The sequence below is a fragment of the Haliaeetus albicilla genome, chromosome 16, assembly GCF_947461875.1.
Source record: "Haliaeetus albicilla chromosome 16, bHalAlb1.1, whole genome shotgun sequence".
In the NCBI taxonomy this organism is placed as follows: Eukaryota; Metazoa; Chordata; class Aves; order Accipitriformes; family Accipitridae; genus Haliaeetus; species Haliaeetus albicilla.
The window spans coordinates 20607062-20627552 of NC_091498.1; the positions used below are offsets into that span (position 1 = coordinate 20607062).

Genomic DNA, 20491 nt, shown 5'->3' on the forward strand with positions numbered 1-20491 from the left:
ACTGCTTAGTGTTTACAGAGAAGCTGAGGTGATTATATGCTTCTTAGCTGTGAGGCCTGTATTCATAATAGACTTGTTTTCAGAGTGGAGAGACCTGTGCAATTTTCTACCTTGCTTCCATTCAGACCGGAGTGGAAGGAGCTGTTTTGGTAAGCTGATGCTGCGTGTTGGTCTTGGAAGGACCTGTAGTGGAGATTAGACAGGACTAAATCCAGTTAGATAGGAATACTGGTGAAAAGAATTTCAGGAGGAGGAAACAAAGAATATGACAAAAAGAATTGGGTGTTTGGCAGTAGAAATCTCTATCCTTTCCCCATAGATTTTACTCCTCTTTTTGAAAGTTCTGTCTCAAAGGGAATGCTCTGGCAGACTAGAAGGAAATAATTTGTAAAAGAGGAATCCTATAAAGCAACTCAGTATATCACTTCCTCTTACAAACTGGCTCCCACATTTCCAGCATTCTCAGTCACAATTCTTCTTTCAGATCTGAATTACAGGCCTACACCAACTCCTCCCTTAAAGGAATAAACCCAAAATCTCTGTAGACTTTGCAGTCAACTTTTCACTTTTAAATGTTTCTACGGTTTTTCACCACTGTGGGCTTTGCTTTTCTTTACTGTAGTTCAGTGCCTCTCCTGATAGTAAAAAGAGAGAGGCAATTATTTTCAGTGCTCCAGGCTGATGACCTATTGTGCCAGACACACTACGCATAACAATAGGACAGTTCTTTTTTACCCTAAAGAGCTAATGCCAAAGCACACATGAATAGGCTGGGGCTGGAAGACTGTGTTTTTATAAGAGTAAATCCTGAAGCCTGACAACAAAGTTGTAAACAGCCATAATCCCTGATGGTATAATTAATCTCAGCAACCCATCAGCTGACCGATACCAGAGATATTCAGGCAGTGTGGGAGAAAAGGCATGTGGTGTCTGCTTAGCACACGAGAAGGACAGAGCTGATAGTCCAGGTAAACACAATGTCTGAGTTTGCAAGGCAGTTCTTCCTAAACTTTACTCTAGTTTCTAACCCTCATAACACCTCAAATGCTGCTGGGAGTAATTTGTTTGACTGGGTGCTCTGGTTGCTGTGATGATCATGCGGTAGTACAATATGGAAAAATCACTGCATACTGTGTACTTCTGAGTGCAGAGTCAGGGAGCCTTCCCCAAGGACAGGAAGCTATTTAATCGGTATTTAGCCACCAAGAAAAGATGGTATGGAGTAAGGATCTGATCAAGAGTGTTTCTGAATCTGGCAACTTCAGCACTACAGCTGTTGAGGTTAGTCAGATTGCACACCTTAGGCTGACCATAGCTTCTACTTACCAAGGTGCATTAGTGTCCTATAACAGACCTATTCTAGTCACTCTTAGTTTGTTATTGAATGAAAGTAATTAAATGTTCTGTAAAATTTTCTGTGTAATTCTCAAATAGAGCACAGATGAAATTTCAGTAATAGTTGGGTGGGAAGCAAACTGATTTTCATAAGCGTTAAGAGACTGGAAATGAAGGGTAACTTGTGTTCTGTTCAGCTGTTTACAGTTGTTTGGAACTTTAAAAATATATTTATTCAGCCTGCATCATTTTTGTCTTGAAAAAGAGAAATTAACACATGCCTTGTCTTTGCAGATGCATAAATTCAAACTCCAGCTGGTTGATGACAGTAAGGTACTCCTATTTTTTTTTTTTGCAAAGCAGTATATCTTTGAACACCAGATCCCCCAAAAGTATTCTTTGCTCCATTGATAGAAACCTTGGACCCCTATGACAAGAGACCAAAAAATCAAGAGCCATTTTCAGTTCTTGTGTTGTAAATAGTATACTACACTCCAAATAAGGCATAGAAACAAGCATTTTTTCTGGTGTTACGTGTATTTTAAAATGCAGTTTAGGTGTTGCCAGCAGTTTGGCATTCCTTTGATGCTATTTTTCATTCTGCTAGAAAAGTTCACTTCGTCAAAGGAAAATAACAATCTAATTAGACCATCACCATTAGCAGTAAGTGGTTGACACCTAACCCTATCAGGAATGTGATACCAGACTTTTTCAGCTGAGAGTTATATTCAAAGCAGACTTTAATTATCCCAATAAACATAGAAGCTTGTATCAACAAGCAAGCATTTTTTGTCCTACACGCTCTTTGTATTTCTCTCTAATGGAAATGTGACCCCCTTAAATCCTATCCATCTCAGGTTCTGAAACAGTAAGAGATTTTATTTGGATTATTTTTGTTCCATTTAGATTATTTGAAGCATTTTACTCAGGGCATGGCAAAAATTTACACTTTCAGGGCACAAGTGATTGTGCAGAATTTTTTCTATTAAAAAAAGTGTCTTATGTTACTGTCAAAATCCTAGCATTTTACTCTTGCCTTTGTTTAAATCCCATACCAGCCTTCAGGTTGACTGGCTGCTGTGTTTTACTTACTTTTCTGGGGAGTTTTAGACTCTCCATCATGTTACTGCTTGATTCTGTAGTATTTTGCTGAGGGGCTTCTGAGCAGGTATCTTAGTGAGGCAAGACAAGGAAGAGAGGCTGACTTCCTAACATCTGGCAAGTCTGCTGGCATAAGAGAAACTACCACATGACTGTAGAAGGCTCATGGAGAAAGGACAATGTTCCAAAGCTACATCTCCAGTGGGCTTTTTGCTTTGGTGTAGAGCTAATTCAGATTTGAATACAGGTTGTAATGACTGGAAAATCAAAGGACAAGAATGGTTTGTGGGACAGACAGGATTAGCTGCTATTTGTTTTTAAACAGATATATTCAAGACAGTAAGAGACAGATTTTTGAATGTAGGTTCCTGAGGGTGGTGTTAGTGGGAAGAAGGTGGCTGAGCCTCTTGAAACCCTTACTAGGGTTTTATCTTTTATCTGCATCTCTGAAAAATGTTTGCAGAATGTCTTACTTTAAGTGACATGCGTAAGAGATTATTAAAATGAATAGTAGTAAATTTGGAAAAAGGCCGAGTACCTCTTTTATGGTTTTGCATGTTCCCTGAAGGAGAAAAAGGCAGAAGGCTTGGGATACTGGTAAATTTGTAGTGACTAGTTTCTGTGCATTAGACATTTTGAGGTTTTTAATTGCAGATACAAAATCTTGACTTCTATTCTGATCATTTTAACTTCACTTCAGCACAGGAATGAGGCATTCTAATTGTACTTGTTTTCAATCATAGCAATCATTCTGTCTCTTCAACTTTTAGGATGTCTTGGAGGAATTTCTGATCTGAATGCAAATCTCAGGAACAGATTCTTTTGCCACTTTCTTTGTAAGCAGATATTTCAAGTGTTAAGAGGCAGACATACAGGCAAAAATGAAGTCACTAAAAACTCTTAAGAGTGCATGCTGTCATAGTCACAGAGAAACACTGAATTGTACATGACTGCTTGGCAAAACCTGTGCTTTTTTTAATGTACCTTGTACATTATAACTTCTGAGTATCTTCAGATCTTCCCTTAAATTCCCAGATTTTGGGCCCAGAAATTGCTCTTTACTTCGGGAAGCATCCTAGGTGCTGTCAAATTCCCCATTCTATTCTCCACCTTGTTCTCTTGCTCTTATTATTTACACTTCCTGAGTGAATACATCCTTGAGAAATGCTCTATCTGCATGCAGGCTATAGGCTAAAAAGAGTAAAAGCACTGGGAGCATCAACTACAGGCATGTCTTTGGACACAAAGTCCACCTTTGATGAAGAACCTATTCAACTCTGGACCTTGTAACAAATAAAAAGAGGTTGCCAGCTAACAGCAGCTGTTAGGAGCACAACCCCAGATAAAATAGTCTTTAAACTGTTCACCTTTAAGCTGTCAGTGGCCCAGAGACAACATCTCCCAGTTGGCTGGCACAGTACCACTGAGACCTGTTAGCCCTGTATATGCCAAGCCTTCTGTGAACACTGGAATGCCATCACTGGCACTGGTGACAAGCATGCTAGTCCCTAGGTACCTGCTGGAACCCAAGAGAAAAGCTGGGAATAGCACAGATCTGTCCCTGCTCTCAGTTATCCAGCAACAGCCCTGGCACAGGTGGCTGTAGTGTTTCTATTTTTCATATAAGCAACTTAACCTTCCTCCTCTTCTGCTTTTTCACTCCATTTACTCTTCTCATAATAAGAGGAACTCATCATAATTTCACGACTATGCTGGCTGATGTGGAATGGGTTTCATACAGTTTTTGGCAGAACTCTTCCAATTTGATCAAAGTGGTTTTGGGAGACTGCAGATTAACTTATAAGTGCAGGAAATCCTGACAAGATGGCAGTGTACCCACTTCTGTGGCAGTTTCCTCTGACAGCTAGACAAATTGGCCATTGTTCCATTTCTTTCCCATTCACCATTATTTGGGTTCCCCTGATACCCACAAAAGAGGGAACAATGGTTTCCCTTGAAAACTCCTAGTTAAAAGCAGCTGTTTGTCAGTAAGTGTGTGCTGCCCCAGATAAGTATTTCTGGTAGCAAAATCTTCAGTGCACCAGACTGATATACTTATTTTTTAATTTAAAAGCAAGTATTAAAAGAAAAAAACAAGCCAATTTTGCAAATATACCCTGAAAACCCTTAAACCACTCAAATTGGTAGGAATATCAGTCAGGCACTGCCTGGACATCAGGTTACGTGCTGTTACATCTATTTGGAGAATCAGGGCTTTAATTTGCAAGAACTACAGAGGCTCAAAGATGCAGTTTAATCAGTTTCAGAGAATTTGGGATGAATTTGGCTCAGAGAGTATGGCACAGTGGAAGCCTGCAGAGCTCATCCCTGCTCACTTCTGTTCCTCCTGTGATGATGTCCATTGCTAATGTGCTCTCTGCCTAAGGGAACTGGCTCTGCAGTGCTTTTTAGTGAGGCTGTTTATAGCCCTCCTAATGCTGGTTATAGTCATGTCATGGTGGACAGGATAGAGTTGCCACACTCAGTCTGGGGGAAAATCATCTTCTCTTCAACACAACCGTTTATGGTCCTGTCAAACTACAGTAAAAGAACAACTGATGCAAATTTAGAACAGCACATATGTAGAGCCTATGAACGCGGTCCTTATATAGTAACTATGCATTTTGTTATAGTTACATATTTAATCAGTACTTCTCTTTCTTATTTGCTCTTGGTTTGGAAATAAACTTTCTTTTAAAACAATTATGTTACTGCTGTTTCTTTCTTTCTCTCTTCCTTTTTTCCTTTCCTCTCGTATCTGTCTTCTCTTCAGAAATACTTCTTTCTCTGTACAAACTCTGAATTGTTCCATCTGATTTTGTCCCAATTAAACTGTTCCAGTGATCAGCAATTCATTACTTAAAGTCTATACAATAGGGCTTCTGAATTTCAGTTTGCCACTTACCCTCACTAAATACCCGTGTCTGTAGACTCCAGAAAGCAATGCAGCACCAGTTACGTTTAGGTTGAGTTTGAGAAGGAGACTGCAGCTTCGACGTTTCAGGGCGAGGGATTCATTGAAAGCTTAAATTGTTTAATCTTTTTTAAAGAAAAGGAAACATCATATATGACTGAAGTAGGCCACAGCTAGTGGCTGGGATTTTTGAGTCACTTACTAGGAATTGCTTTGCATCTCCCTCTGTGGGCTATTAACTGAGAAAGAGATGGAGGTTATATTTTTTAAATAGCCTTCTCTTACATCAACTGTTCTAAAACTTGAATGCTTCAGTTAGTATTTGCTACACAGTGCATTTCAGTTTTAAAAATGAGTATTTTTAATGGGACATTATTGTGATTAATCTAAATTAATTGCACACAAGCATGTTTACAGCACATGGCTTGATGTAGCTGTACCTCTGTAAATGCTGTCCAATCCCATTTTCATAGGTTATGTTGGCTACTTTCAGTTTTCTAAAACTAGTTTTCAAGAGGTTTCTATAATCTCAAAAATTGTGTTCTCGTGGCTCACCGCTGCTTGTCCTGAAAACAAAAACTGTCTTAAGCTTTCAGGCCATTGAAAGTGTGAGAAATATGTAGGGATGTGATATTTAAGCAGAAATGTTCCTATGTAGGCCTTACAAAAAAGAAAAGGGTAGTGACTCATGCATCTTGAGGCAACGGAGCTCTGAGCAAAACTGTTTCACTGCGCAGGCAGAAGGAGTCTGTGTGAGTATGGAGTTATATTGACGGCTGGTCCGCTTAGCCAAATTAATTTAAAATGCTTTTATGTTCGTACAGTGCCAGTGGCACAGGCAGTCGCCCACACACACGCTACAGGTTCAGTCCCTGCAGGGTACTGGTGAGAGCCCGTGGGGACAGTTGTGCCACCCTGCGTGGCAGCTTTTTGCTGAGAAACAGGTGTTTTCAGGCAGAAGAGGTTATAAAAAAGGAATTGCTAGCAGAAGTGGAGTATGGGCCACTAGCATCCCTATGGTGTTTCTTAGGTCCCAAAAGCACGTGGGCTTGGAGACCAGCAGTTGTGCAAACAGCACTGGTGTGAAAAGGGGAGAAAAATGTATCCTGGTATTTTTGGTTTGGGCCTCAGTAGAAATCTGTCTAAAAATAATTACCTGCTGGACATACAGGTGTCCAGTTTCAGCAGGCAGCAGAAAAAGGCCTCCGAGCCCCACTGTTGACCACAGCCGTTCTTTCAGCAGCAGGAATGTCTGGGCCCTGGCTGTGGCCACGGGAGCTGGAACCATGTCCGAAGTTGCTTGTGAGGCTTCTGCCCACAGACATCGGAGACCAGCGACAGGAGATGGGCAAACAACGGAAGCATGGTTAAGTACAAACTTTTGTTTTCTATTGATTGGGCCTTAGGTGTTTCAGTTGGTTATCTTTGGAGCTTTCAGACTCACAGACCGGTGCTGCTCACTGTCGAAGTGTGCCATTTGCAGCAGATGAGGTTTTTGTACCCCAGGCAAGGAGAGGTAGGTTTCAGGGAGGAGGCTGGTGGGGGGGCATGGGCTGAGAGAAGAGGGGCTGTGCCACAGGGTCCCGGCATCCCGCGTGCCCTCAGCTCTCAGGGAAGCAAAGCCCTGGCACTACCTGCAGGTCCAGGGGACGGTGTGCCTGCCCGGAGAGCCTGGGGAAGCAGAGAGAAACTCAACAGCGATGCACACCTGGCTTGCTTCGCGTTGTTTGGAGCTCCTGGGGCTGGAAAAACCTGCTTATTTCAGGGGTTACCCAAGGGGTTCATTTTAAGGTGATTTGATAGAGGAGAGAGATTGGCAGGTTTATTTGTTCAGTTACATTTAATCAAGGTGGTGCGAGATGGAAAACGAAGCCGAGAGGCAAAGTTGTGGCATCTGTAGGGAGGTGGCCTGACTGTTAAATGGCATCTGCTGCAAAATCGCATATGCCGTGCCAAGACTTTTTGATTCGTTTAGAAATGTCTCGTAGGAGTTACCATTAACAGCACGGGGTGCTGTACTGGAGGCTCCTGCGTTTCTGACTGCGTTTCAAGTCACGCCAATAGAGGTATTTGGAACGTATTAACTCTTCGGCTTAGCTAAAAAAGGCCGCCTTCACCTGGCCTAAAAGGAGTTGTTACTGTGCTGAGGCACATGCGGTGGCGCGCTCCTCCAGCAACCGAACGGGAGCAAAGCAACCTTGCTGGGAGGCGGGGAGCTGCACCCTCGGCAGGGCAGCGCGCCGCCCGCCTCAGCCGGGCTGGGTGGCGCGGGGTCCCCGCCCGCCCAAGGCCCGCTGCCCGGGCGGTACCGGCCCGGCCCGGCCCGGTCGTCCCCCGGGCTCCGCCGCCGCTGGGCGGGGCCGCGCCCCCGGGCTAAGATGGCGGCTCGCCCGCGCCCCAGCGGGCGGACGCGGACGTGTGGCGGCCTCGGGCCCGGTTTCGGGTGTCGAACCCCGCCCCGCCCCCTCCGCCCGCGGCGTTCGCGCCAAAGCGCCCCGTGACGCGGCCGTGTGTAGGCCCGCCCCCGCCCTCCGTGTTTTCAAACGGAGTGGGCGGGCGTGATTGGCTGGCGTGCGCGCCACGTGACTAACGGTCGCGGGAAAGCCGCGGAGTCCGAACAGCGCGAGGCGAGCCGTGCCCGGGGGCAGAGCCGCGCGGAGCCGCCGCCGCCGCACCCAGGGGCGTAGCGCGCCAAGGGCACGCGGGGCAGCGCGGCGCAGCGACAGCGGGCGCGGCGCGGCCGGGTTCGGCCGTCAGAGAGGGGTTCGCGGCGAGCCGCCATGAGCTTTCTCAGCCTGCAGCAGGCGGCGGCGGCGCCGCGGCGGGTCTCGGCCCGGCGGGTGGCCGCCCCGATCCGGCAGAAGCTGCTGTTCGTCAGCGGGCACAGCGACGAGGAGGACGAGGACGAGGAGGAGGAAGGCGGCAGCAGCGGCAACAGCACCGGAGAGGACTCGGCCTTCCAGGAGGCGGACTCGCCGCTCTCGGCGGCTCGCACCCCGGCGCGGGGCGACCCGCCCCTGCTGGAGGAGGAGGAGGAGGAGGAGGAAGAGGAGGAGATGGAGCCCGCGGCGGCGCCGCTGCCGGAGGAGGGGGACTCGTGGGAGGAGGAGGGGTTCGGCTCCTCTCCGGTGAAGTCGCCCGGAGCCTACTTCATGGCCGGCTCCCCCTCGCCGCCGCCCTCTTACAAGGGCCGCCGCTACTGCGGCCGCTCCCCGCCGCACCCGGCTGCTAGCGGTTACCGCCTGCGGAGCGAGGAGCCCGGCTCGCCGCTGCCCGACTGCCCCGGCACGCCGCCTCACAAGACCTTCCGCAAGCTGCGCCTCTTCGACACGCCGCACACCCCCAAGGTGAGGCACCCGCCGCGCCGCGGGGCCCCCCCTCACCGGCCCGCTCGGGGCGAGGGCGGAGGGAGGTGGGGGGTGCTGGGCCGGGCAGGGCTCGGCGGCCGGCCCGCCCCCGGGGAGGGGGGGAGGAGAGCCCGGGGGACCGCGGGAGGGTTGAATCGCGGGGGTTAGAGGGGCGGCGGGGGCCCGGGCCCGGGCGGCGCCGGCGAGGTCGGCGCCCGCCCCGCGACCCGCTTGCACCACCCCGCCTGCCCGCAACGGCAACTTGGCGTCTGCCCCGAGACCTGCCCACAGCCCGTCCGTTACGGTTATGTAACCCGCGGGGGGCAACGCTCCGCCCGCCCGGCCGCTCGGGCTCCGCGCGCCGGTGGGCCCTGGGGGGAGGCGGGCGCGGACGCCGCCTGTCCGCCCGGCTCCCGCAGCCCGGCGGGAGGCCGCTCGCCCACCCGCGGGGGGCCAGGCGGGCGCCTCTCGGTTCGCCCCGCAGCCCGGGCTGTCTGCCGAGGGGCCGCGGCCTGGGCGAACGGGGAAGCCAAAGTAGTACCGCGACCCCCCCCCCCCCCCCGTCGTGTGTGTTGTCCCGTAGGGTAGCTGGGGGCGTGGAACAATCCCCCCCCAATACATAAAATCTATATTTATAAATACACTTTTACATTTTAATATATCCTACTCATAGATGAACACAGAAGTACCCTGCCTTTGCTGTATTTTGTGGAACAGTTTTTTTTAAAAGGTGAAAGTAGACCACTAAAATAAGTACTTCAGTGTCGTGTGGGCATCCGTACCGTTATAGCCAGAAAGTTAAAGCTCGAACTGGAATCTGCTCCTGCGTGTTTGTCAGCAAATCGGTGTGTCTTGTTCCAAGTGCTACTGTTGTACTGTTGTTGTACCGTATGCCAGTGCAAGTTCAGTGTCTGCACTCTTCTGCATTGAATGTAAAAGGCTATTTGAGTAGCTGATGCTGTTAAACTGATGGATTTGAAAGCTTAAAGGGATAGGTGGCTCTTAACTCTGTCAATAACAGACTTCTGGAAGGCATTTCAACTTTTGAACTCGACACTCGTGTAAAACACTGTATGGTGAATTTAAATCTAGTGATAATAGGCTTGCTTTCTTCATTACTTTTCATATAGCCCTTTAGAAGTAAGCCAGGGATAATCCCTGGGGATAATCTCCTGGGGTCTATAGGCTATAGATTGAAAACAACTGACTTAAGGTGCGAGGAAGGCAACCTTGTTAATTGGTTTTCTACAGCTTCCATCTCGAATGAGGTTTCACTGGTAGAAATCAGTGGTACGTTTGGAAATAGTAAAATTGGTGAGGATCTTGTAACCGAGTCAGGAGCAGATGCTTTTGAGACGCGAGAGTCTTGTGGATTGTGACACTAAGAACGAGGTCTTAACACTGCGGTTCAGTGGGATTCTTAAATTAGGTGCCCAAATTCTACCAGGGTTGTCTCGGAGAGGTTATCTTCGGAATCTAGAAGAATCAGTTGGTTAAGGTATCCAGTGGAAGTACTGAAATGTGTGTTGAGATGCACAAGTGACTTAAAGGTCTTCATCTAGTCCAGATTTGGGGAGTGCAGCTGAGATTCCCAAGTATTGAGCCTTCTTCCCTATGGTGGTTCAGGCTTTAGTTAGGTCAATTCTTTATTTTGAAAGGTGTTGCTAGGTTAAGGCAATACTCCTGCTTGTGATCCAGTAGGTTGGTGGCTGGCATCCTCACCAGGATGTAGGATACTCAGGTGCAAACTTCCCTTCCTAACTGGGAGAGTTTCATCATGTGCCTGGAAAATGCCTGGTCTGACAAATCACCGCCCAAAAGATCTGTTTTGGATATTGAGCTGACAGCACAACAGTGCTGTCAATTCTTGAGCAATCTTTTTGTATGCTCGTGAAGAGGCATCTGTGCATCAGTATTAAATCTTTTATTTGCTCTTTTTTTGTTTGTTTGTTTGCCACCTAGATTTGTAGTCATCAAAGATAATTTCCTATGTCTGATCTCGTACGTGAAAATTACGGTGATACAGCACAGGATGGTCCATGAGTTTCATCTGTGTTTGTTTCATGGACAAAGAATTGTCCAAGAAGTACAGGTGATGACATGATTAAGACTGAGAAACGCTGCTCTCATAATCTTTCCTGTCTTTTATAAATTATTTCAACATTCAGTGTTTCCTTTAACTGTTTTTGTGTGAAGTGTAAAGCCTAATAGTTTATCTGGAATTCTTCTTGATGGAAATGCAGGTGTTTAAACAACTCATGCTAACTTTGATTAGACAATATTGTAATGATGGCTTTCAAGCATGATCTGACTGTATGTCTAAAGCAATGTTGAGGTTATAAATGTCGTCTTTTTTTTTTTTTTTTTTTTTAAATAAATACAGAGTTTGCTCTCTAAAGCACAAGGAGTAGGCTCCAGCTCAGTCAAACTCCGAGGGGGCTCTCTATTTATGAATGTTGGGAAATCAGAGAAGCAGGAAGAAGATATTAGACAAACACCTCACGTGAACATCAATCCCTTCACTCCAGATTCCATGTTCCTTCACAACTCTGAAGGAAAATGTCGTAGGAGGAAGAGAACGCACTGGAATGAGTGAGTAACTTTTATCTTCCTTTGTTAAGATTATCTTTAGAACTACTTTTAGCTGCAAAAGTTTTGTTACAAATTGCTTCTAGGAAAGTATTTTTCCTTGCAAATCTGTTAGTGATGCGTAATATAGCTCTTAAAGTATCTGCTTTGAGATGCATGATATTATGAAATAACCATTTAGGACTAATCTTTTGATTAGTATACTGAGAGGATAGACTAGGCTGTCCCCTACAGTTTTTTTTACCTGACTGAATGAGCTGTGCACACAGTCTTTTCTTGAGGATGAAAAAACACATTAAACACTAGTATGAAACATGAAGAAAGAAATTACAAAGATATTAGCATGGTACCTTTATTTTATGAGACCTTTATTTTATGAGTTTTTGTTTACAAATGTCTGGCATTCAATTAGTTAAACTAAGGTGGAGTGGGAGAACTAGATCTTGGAAAAATCAACAGCTGCTAGACTTCAATTTTAAGTTTACTTAAGCCATATTACTTCTGCAAAAATAACTGCTGTGATTTTCAGCTCTTGTGGAGAGGACATGGAAGCAAGTGATGGAGAGCCTGAAGATGAAACTATCAGACCTGCTAAGGTAATTAATCTTTTGAACCTGATACTAAAGTTTGGCAATTTGTGTATCTGCAGATCTAAGTATTTTCCTTCCTAATCTTTGCAGAGGATAACAATAACAGAAAGCAATATGAAGTCACGGTATGCAACTGAATTTCATGAGTTGGAGAAGATTGGATCGGGTGAATTTGGTTCTGTATTTAAATGTGTGAAGAGGCTTGATGGCTGTATTTATGCAATAAAGCGATCCAAGAAACCCTTAGCTGGCTCAGTGGATGAGTGAGTATTTCCTGCTCTTAAAAGTCACCCTTGGTGCTTTTTTCTTCCATGTCTCTTCATATTGGTGTGTAGAGAAGGCATTTCAGAAAAAAGTATAAATATACATGAATTAAATGTAAAACGGGTACAATTTTGAAGTCGCTTTACTGGGTTTTTTTTGGTTCTGAATACTGTGCAGTACAGGGGAGGAAAGGCTACTTGGCCTTTCTCCTAGTGGACATTTGTCCCAATGCATTGTGGGAACAGATGGTTCTCATCTGGAAAGTAAGAATAATGCTTACTTGCATTAATGGCAGGAGGGACTATATGAATAAATGGCAGTGATGATCCTTTGAGTTATGAAAGGAAAGCAATATTCCCAACTAGGTCCTCATCCTTGATCAACTTGAGTGACGTGCAGATTACTTAAGTCAGTTTTGGGGTATTTTTTGGCATTTGTGAATGAGCCTGCGATTCATGACTTTTTTCCCCCCACTGTTCTAATAAAACTCTAGAAGTTGGAGTTGCTCAAAATTGCATACCAGACTCTCACACAAGAAGTTAGGAATGTTGAGTTCAGTCATACTCCTGTTTTATGGTCATCATTACTTTCTTCCTAAAGCTTCAGTGATGCTTCTCAAAGCTTGCTGCTGCTGCTAGTTGAAAAGTATGTAATGGAAGTGGCACCTCCTTCAAGAATTACCTGCAACAAAACCTGTATTTTGATGTTCTGTATGCTTAGTCTTTTAATACAGTGTAAATTATCTTAGCTGTTTGGATATAAATACAAATCCACCTTCGGGTGCCACAGAACTGAACGTGAAGATTTTAATTAGAGACCTGAGCTGGCAGAGAGGCATGATATTGTAATAAGTGTTTCTATCAAGCTGAAATTGGACTAATTTCACCTCATAATATTCTTGTGTGCTGTTATTTTTTGGGACTGTAACAGGCAAAATGCTTTAAGAGAGGTCTATGCACATGCAGTTCTCGGACAGCATTCTCATGTAGTAAGATACTACTCTGCATGGGCAGAAGATGATCATATGCTTATACAGAATGAATATTGCAATGGTAAGTAGAGTTTATCACTTGTTCTGCACTTGCTTTCAAAAAAAAATCTAATTTTGAAGATACGCAGGTCCCTCTACAAATCCCTAGACCTAGTTAGGGATTGATTGCCCTACACATAGCTCATACCATCGTTTGATTGCCCTACACATAGCTCATACCATCGTTGTCTCAAAGTTGTCTGATATTCCTTTCTGTTGGAAAAGGCATATCAGATATATGAAGCAAAAACTATACAAAACTGCAGACAAAGTCTTAAGTGTTCAAGAATATTGGAAGTACAGTGAGGCATTTGCAAGCAGCGAAACTGTTCTTTATTCTGTACAATAGTGCAAGCTGGAATAGAGACAATTACCACAGAGTTTTCTTTAAAAAGAGAGGTGGACCTGATTTCTCAAGCTTTTTGCTATGGTTGATACACTACCTGAGATTTGGAAAAGGGAGAGAGGTCTTCTCTCTTGTGTTGGTATCCTGTTAATTTGCACTTCAATTCCAGCAGAAAAATAATTTTATTATATTACATGGCTGTAAAGAAGCGATACAGCACTAGATTTTGCACTTCCTATGTATCATCAGCAAGTTCTTGGTTATAGATTCACTGTTAATTTTGGAAGCCAGTTGTACTTACTTTTGGAAGCAAGTTTTCATTACTTTGTCAACTGTTTGATATAAAATAATTAGTTGTTTGGTTTAATGTTGTTTTAGGTGGCAGTTTAGCAGATGCTATAAGTGAAAATTACAGGAATATGCGTTATTTTACTGAACCAGAACTGAAGGACCTGCTACTTCAGGTGGCTCGAGGCTTAAAGTACATTCATTCAATGTCACTGGTGCACATGGATATCAAACCTAGTAAGTTTGTAAACTGCTTTACTCTGTATTGACAGAGTAAATACTCTGTATTAACAACTTCCTCAGTTGTTTTTCTGCAGCAGATTAAATTAAGCTGTTAGCCACACCTTACTAACTGTAAATTCTTCACTGAAGTTCTAAATAGCAGTACGAGGATGTCAGTTGTAAAATTGGCTAGCAGACTTAAACTGTTACTGAGTTTATCTCGGGTCCTTTTTGTGTAATTGACTCTACTTGTGTAACACTTGGCTCCTCTCCCAGCAGAGGGGCTAGACCAAGTAAGTTAGAGTTTCTTGCTCTATGAACAGGGTATGTATACAACAAACTTCTGTGTGGTTAAAGCAGACTGTAGTAAAACTAGATGAAGTAGAAATTGGACAGAAATAGCTGTTTGGGTTTTTTGGTTGTTTGGGTTTTTTTTCTGCTCTTTTTCAGGTAATATTTTCATATCTAGGACATCAGTCCCAAGTACAACTTCAGAAGAAGGCGATGATGATGACTGGTCGTCTGATAGAGTCATATTTAAAATAGGTGAGAAGCAGCACACTTGTGCTCAGAAGAATTGCGTTGTCTATTTGTCTTCTGAAGAATAACTTTTTTCTTTTTGCAGGTGACCTTGGTCATGTAACTCGAGTATCTAGTCCGCAAGTGGAGGAAGGTGATAGCCGTTTTCTTGCAAATGAAGTCCTACAAGAGGTAACTGTTCAGTTTGTGGAAAATAGTGATGTTAGGTCTGTATGCTGTTTTCTTTTATGAGTTGCTATGTGTTAGATTTCCCCTTACGCTGGGTGGTATGTGTAGTAAATTTATTTTTCTTTATTTTTCAAGAACTACACTCATTTGCCAAAAGCAGATATTTTTGCTCTTGCTCTGACTGTTGTCTGTGCTGCTGGGGCTGAACCACTTCCAACTAATGGGGACCAATGGCATGAAATTCGACAAGGAAAACTACCTAGAATACCACAAGTGCTTTCTCAAGAATTGCTAGACTTACTAAAAGTAAGAACTCTTGTACTGGTGGCTCACTGATTAGTGTAACTTACTGTATTACTGGCCTTAACTAAATGCTTTATTTTCTTTTTTCCAAGGTTATGATTAACCCTGATCCAGAGAAAAGGCCTTCAGCTGTGGCACTAGTCAAGCATTCGGTGCTTCTCTCTGCCGCAAAAAAGAGCGCAGAGCAGCTCCGGATAGAACTGAATGCTGAAAAATTCAAAAACTCGCTCTTACAGAAGTAAGTAGTTCCTTGGGATTCTTAAACATAACTTAATTTCCAGTGGGTTCTCATATGACAGTAGAGTGATGATAAAACAGGACTGTCCTTGTTTCTGCATGAGGTCCACAAATCTGTATGCATGTACGTACCTGAGAGTACAAAGTGGGTTATGTAACTTTAAAAGGAACTTTCTTGATAGAAGGAGCTTTTTGAACACTCCAAGGGAATCTCAACTACACTATTAGAATTCAAAGCATACAACACATTACAGTTTTTGAAAAATGTTTCAAGCATAGTGCATACTTTTGTGACATATATAGTGTAACTTATGTCTGTATTATTTGAGTCTGTATTTTCCTAGGTCAATCTCTACATTGAAACGTTGGAAAACGTGACTTAAATGAGCTGTTTTGAACTTAAATGAAATGGTACATCAGGAATGTTTTTGGACTAATTTGACACAGCAGTGTTATTAGGTTACCAGAGAATCATTTGTATCGGGAGGTCATCTTGTCCTACCCCTTGCTTAAACATTCAACTCTGAATTAAAGCTTTGAAGAAGAGATTCCCTTTAGGAAAGTCTGATTTCTGCTCAAATTTCAGAGAAAGAGCTAGTAAGTTAAGAAGGAATCATCTATATCTTTCACTGCAGTTAACTTTGCATGTGTTATGCGTGATAGGCAGACTTTTGTGAGGGAATATAGAACACTGATTACTTTCTGACTGGCTTGTTTTGAATTAAGATGTTAACTTTGTGTTTGGAATCTCTCCATTGCTATCTGCTTATCTTGCCATAGCTACAGTCTGAATGTAGCCAGGCTTGCCATTTTAGATGGTTATCTTTATAACGTTCTTATGAATTACATTGACTGCAGAAAGAATAATTTGACAGTTTGTGCAGGTTATTCAAGGACAGATTTGCTGAGGTAACTTGCTTCTATAAAGACAATGTATTTTTGTATCATGTGAAAGGGGAAGTTGGCAAAGCTAATATTTTGCAAAGACTGTGTCTGACCTGGCAACAAGTAGGGTACATCCTTATAAAATAACGGTAAATCCAAGAATGATTTTAAAAGAACACTTATCCACAGTAATTTTTTTACGTTGTATGGGATAGTGTTCCATAAAATAGTTCAGGTAGGTATTTTTGGTTCGTTTTTTTAATGCTCCTGCATTTGACTCATTTAAGATACCACTTGTGTATATAAGTTATCATCAGTGAAAGGAATTCTTGTAAGGAAACTCAGCTTTATCTACTGTGTCATCTTTTTCAGAGGAAGGAATAATTCAAGATTAGACTTCTAGGGAAGAATGGAAGTGTATCGTAAAACTTAATTTCCTGGTAATGGCATGGTGGGTGGGCGTGCACACGTGTGTGCACTTGTGACTGACATTCAATCTTTAGGGAAGACGTCTAAAAATTTATTTTGTTCTCTTGCAGTGAATGACACGGTGATCATGTGGGGGAGGATTAGATGGGGCATGGGTGTTTAATGAATTATACTTTGGTTTACAAGAATGGGATTAGCTTATTAAACTAAAACCTGTAACTTAAAACTAAATACACCTACACCTATATGCAGCAAGCTTGTAAAATTTGGTCTTGCTTTGGAGTCCAGATGTGAAGTGAGACTACAAATACTAGTTCTTAGGGTAGAGAAAATTCTTTGAGGGAAGTTTGGGATAGGAAAAGGAAAAGAGTATGGGGGGAATCCTTACACTTAGCCATATGTCAGCATTTAAGGAAAGGAGAAAAGGGGTGTGTGGAGAAACCCTTGATAAAGATAACTTTGCTCTTTAGTGTGACTATTTCATAGTTTTAACCAGAGTTTTATTTAACTTTGTCCTCAGACTGAGTATTGGTAATTCTCTGAAACAGAATAGTTGATGGAATGTTGCATGGGGACAATGGCCTGCGCTACCTTCAGTGACTCAGCCTTGTAGTTTTCGCCTCAAATTTTTAAGCTGGGCAAAAAAGATTTAGATGGTGATAAGCTTTTGATGTGGGTATGCAAAAGGAAAAGGATGCTTCCCAAGTTGTCTGTTGCCACTTGCGTTCATCTGTGTTCATCTAAGTGTGTGTCTGTTTGTCTGGATCTTCCACAGAAGTTCAGTTGTGGCTGAATGCTTCATCTGGGCAAACCTCAGTAATTAGTTCTTCAGTGATTTATCATACGGCTTGTATGAGAAAGTAAACAGCATCTTACCATGTTCTGGTAATTGAAGTGTTGAGCTGCTTATAAAAGGCTGGATTTCAAAATCTGAGTTGTGTGAATTTGTCATTTCCTTCCCTTGTTCAAAAGAAAGACCATCTAGACAAGTAACGAACATCCTACTTCTGTCCTCTGGGTTGTAAACAGGTGGATGTGAATGATAATGGTCTTAGTATGACCTAAATTGATGGCAAGTCTTAAGTCCTGGACTGCTGCAATTCATTTGAAACACTCTTGCTGTGATACACCTGTAGTCCTGACTGATACCATTGCTTAAGTGTGACTCTCAATGTCTTGCAGAGAGCTGAAGAAGGCACAGATGGCAAAGGCTGCAGCTGAGGAGCGAGCGCTGTTCACTGACAGAATGACAACTAGATCTACAACACAAAATAGACCATCTCGACTCATTGGAAAGAAAATGAACCGCTCAGTTAGTCTTACTATATACTAACTATGAAGTCTAAAAGAACTACTGAGGATGGCTATAGCATCTCTGCTGGACTGAAGCCTAAGGAATTGAAGGAAGCATTCAATTCCTGGTTTCTTGTCCTGTCATTGATCAGTGTCACTAGTTTTACAGGAATTGCTTCTGGGTTTTTACTTGTACGATATGGCTGATAGCTGTATTAACCATTTGAGTTAACGGACTCGGTTACTGTCTTGTCTATAGAGGATCCTGGATGTTAATCCATAAGCCTTTCAGTTACACTGTTAGATGTTACATTGTCCCAGGGTTAACCACTATAGTGGTGTGCTGCTTTGTAGTGTTACGGCATTGTAATAAGAAGTAATATCCTGAACGATCTTTAAGAGGGCGGGAGGGGGCCTTGGTTTGATAGTTACTGGTTTTTTTGGAGCAGAGGGGAATAAATTTTGAAAGACAGGCTTTAAGGCCACCTACACTCAATGTACCTGATGTCAGGTAGACTTTTATTGTGAATTTTATTTGTATATTCAACTGGGAGCACTTTGTAGGCATTGCATAAACCACAGCTTAGAAACCTGTGGAATTAAGTGCCATGTGGAACTGCTGCTATTTTTAGTTTGTTGTCCTCGCTGTAAACTGTAGCATTAAAACAATCATTATTGTGTTAATAGGCTTCTTGTTAAAACAATTACGTGAATCAAATCTAAGCTGCATTTTAGTGAAGGCAGCAGTTTTCTCTCAAAGCTAGTGCATTGTGAAATAATGCACCAATTTAATATTTGGACTCTGTATTAGTGTAGTGCAATTGTTAATGTCTTGGCTATTGATGTTTTGTAATTCTTTCTGATAAGGTTCTCTAAATGTTGGTATTCTCTTCAGTTGTCCATTCTTGAGGCTATTGTATATTTTTTTTTGATGTTGGAGTACTTGTAAATAATTGTTTAGTATAAGTGTTCAGGTTGTTCTTCATTGTTATGTACATAATTTTGATCGTGCTTATAGTATACTATACTGAAACTGCAGTCTGAGTTGGCAACAGACAAAGCTTAACTACTCAGTTTTAAGTTCCAAAATGAACAGAATGTGGTCGTCAGAACCTGTACTGATGTTGAACCTAGGCTGACAGATGTTGCTAAAAAAATAGAACTGTTCTAATTACTGGCTTGTCTCTTCATTAATTTTAGTTTAAACAATGTTTCCCATTTGTGCTCTATTTGTTCTTACTAGTGTTGAGTTTGAATATTAAAGTTAAAAGTTTTGTTTAATATTGTCTAACACTTATTTAACTCTATAGTTGTGGAAATAAAATAATGAGTCAGGGAGACACTATGGCAAATCCTGATGAGATCTGCTTCCTGCTACTGTGTAATGCTTGTGGTTCCCTCATGAGAGTGGGACTGAGGTAACATACTTGCTGATAGTTACGTTAGGAGAGAAGCACCACAGTCTGTGCACTAGTACCTATAGCAGTCTGTCTCTACAGCTTCAGAAATGGTACTGCATGTTGGAAAGGTGGAGCCCCTGGAAGATTTGAAGTGGAACCCATGACTGTGAAGATGAAGGACCAGATGAAACTGAAGAAAGACCTGGGTCTGAGGTAAGGAGGAAAACTTATGAATTGCTGAGAATGGGAAGAGAACTGCTTATTTAGAAGTTGGGAAGAAAACAGTGGGAGGAGTTGGAATAGTCTAGGGAACACAATATCAGCATGTGCTGTGGCATGGAGCAAAATATTTACACACTTGTATTCTACCTCATGAAGAGAGATACAGTAAAATTATTAAAGGCTTAATAGGTTAGTCTTGGGGAAGCTTTCATATTGCTGTATTAGAGTCACAGGTGACTATCAGAGAAGCTGAATGTGAATCGAATGGACTACCATAAGATTTAACTTTGTAATTAGCAAATGAAAACTGCTAAGTATTTTTATTTATAAGAGGTCTCAGTGCTATTCATATGTGGCAGTGAAATTCAGAGGCTTGGTTTAGGTATCTTTATTCGCTGAATATGCAGTTCTCATCAGTAAAAACTGATAGACTGGAATACCTTTTAAGTTTTTACTTTGTATGATAGTCCTGTCTTGTTTGTGAGAGAACTTGGAATATCTCATATGGTTTTGTTGCAGCATTTTAATGTTCATCTGCACTAAATGAGACCTCTCTTAAAGCATACTTCTAAATGGTCATAAATATCAGTTGGTGGGGATCAACAAACTTAAGCCTTTCTTCCCCTATAGTGTAAATAAATTTGATCTACCTATGATGATGTGCTCTTGCGTCACTTATTTTCAGAGGCCTGTAACATCAGTACATGTATTGCTACACAAACAAGCTGTACACAGTAGCTATGTATGCTTGTAGAGGTGTACTCTTCACTGGGTAAAAAATTGTCTGGATAGCTGGTCACAAGTGGTGTTCCCCAGGGCTCAGTTTTGGGGCCAGTTCTGTTTAATATCTTTATCAGTGATCTGGATGAGGGGACCAAGTGTACCCTCAGGAAGTTTGCAGATGACACCAAGTTGGGCAGGAGTGTTGATCTGCTGGAGGGTAGGAAGGCTCTGCAGAGGGATCTGGACAGGCCGAGGCCAATTGTAT

General features: G+C 42.8%; 1 protein-coding gene across 2 annotated transcripts; it reads left to right on the plus strand.

Annotated features, from left to right (window-relative positions):
- The first annotated feature begins 7859 nt into the window (after positions 1 to 7859).
- WEE1 (WEE1 G2 checkpoint kinase) lies at positions 7860 to 19162 on the plus strand. Of its 2 annotated transcripts, none has more exons than XM_069803825.1 (11): positions 7860 to 8697; positions 11081 to 11289; positions 11816 to 11882; positions 11967 to 12139; positions 13071 to 13192; positions 13895 to 14041; positions 14477 to 14572; positions 14652 to 14737; positions 14870 to 15040; positions 15130 to 15275; positions 17771 to 19162. In XM_069803825.1, exons 1-11 carry the CDS (start codon positions 8131 to 8133, stop codon positions 17919 to 17921), a joined length of 1935 nt encoding a protein of 644 aa, XP_069659926.1. In that variant the 5' UTR covers positions 7860 to 8130; the 3' UTR covers positions 17922 to 19162. The 2 variants fall into 2 exon arrangements, with proteins under 2 accessions (XP_069659926.1, XP_009924628.1); XM_009926326.2 differs by lacking the exon at positions 7860 to 8697 and adding an exon at positions 9613 to 10789.
- The last annotated feature ends 1329 nt before the right edge of the window (positions 19163 to 20491 follow it).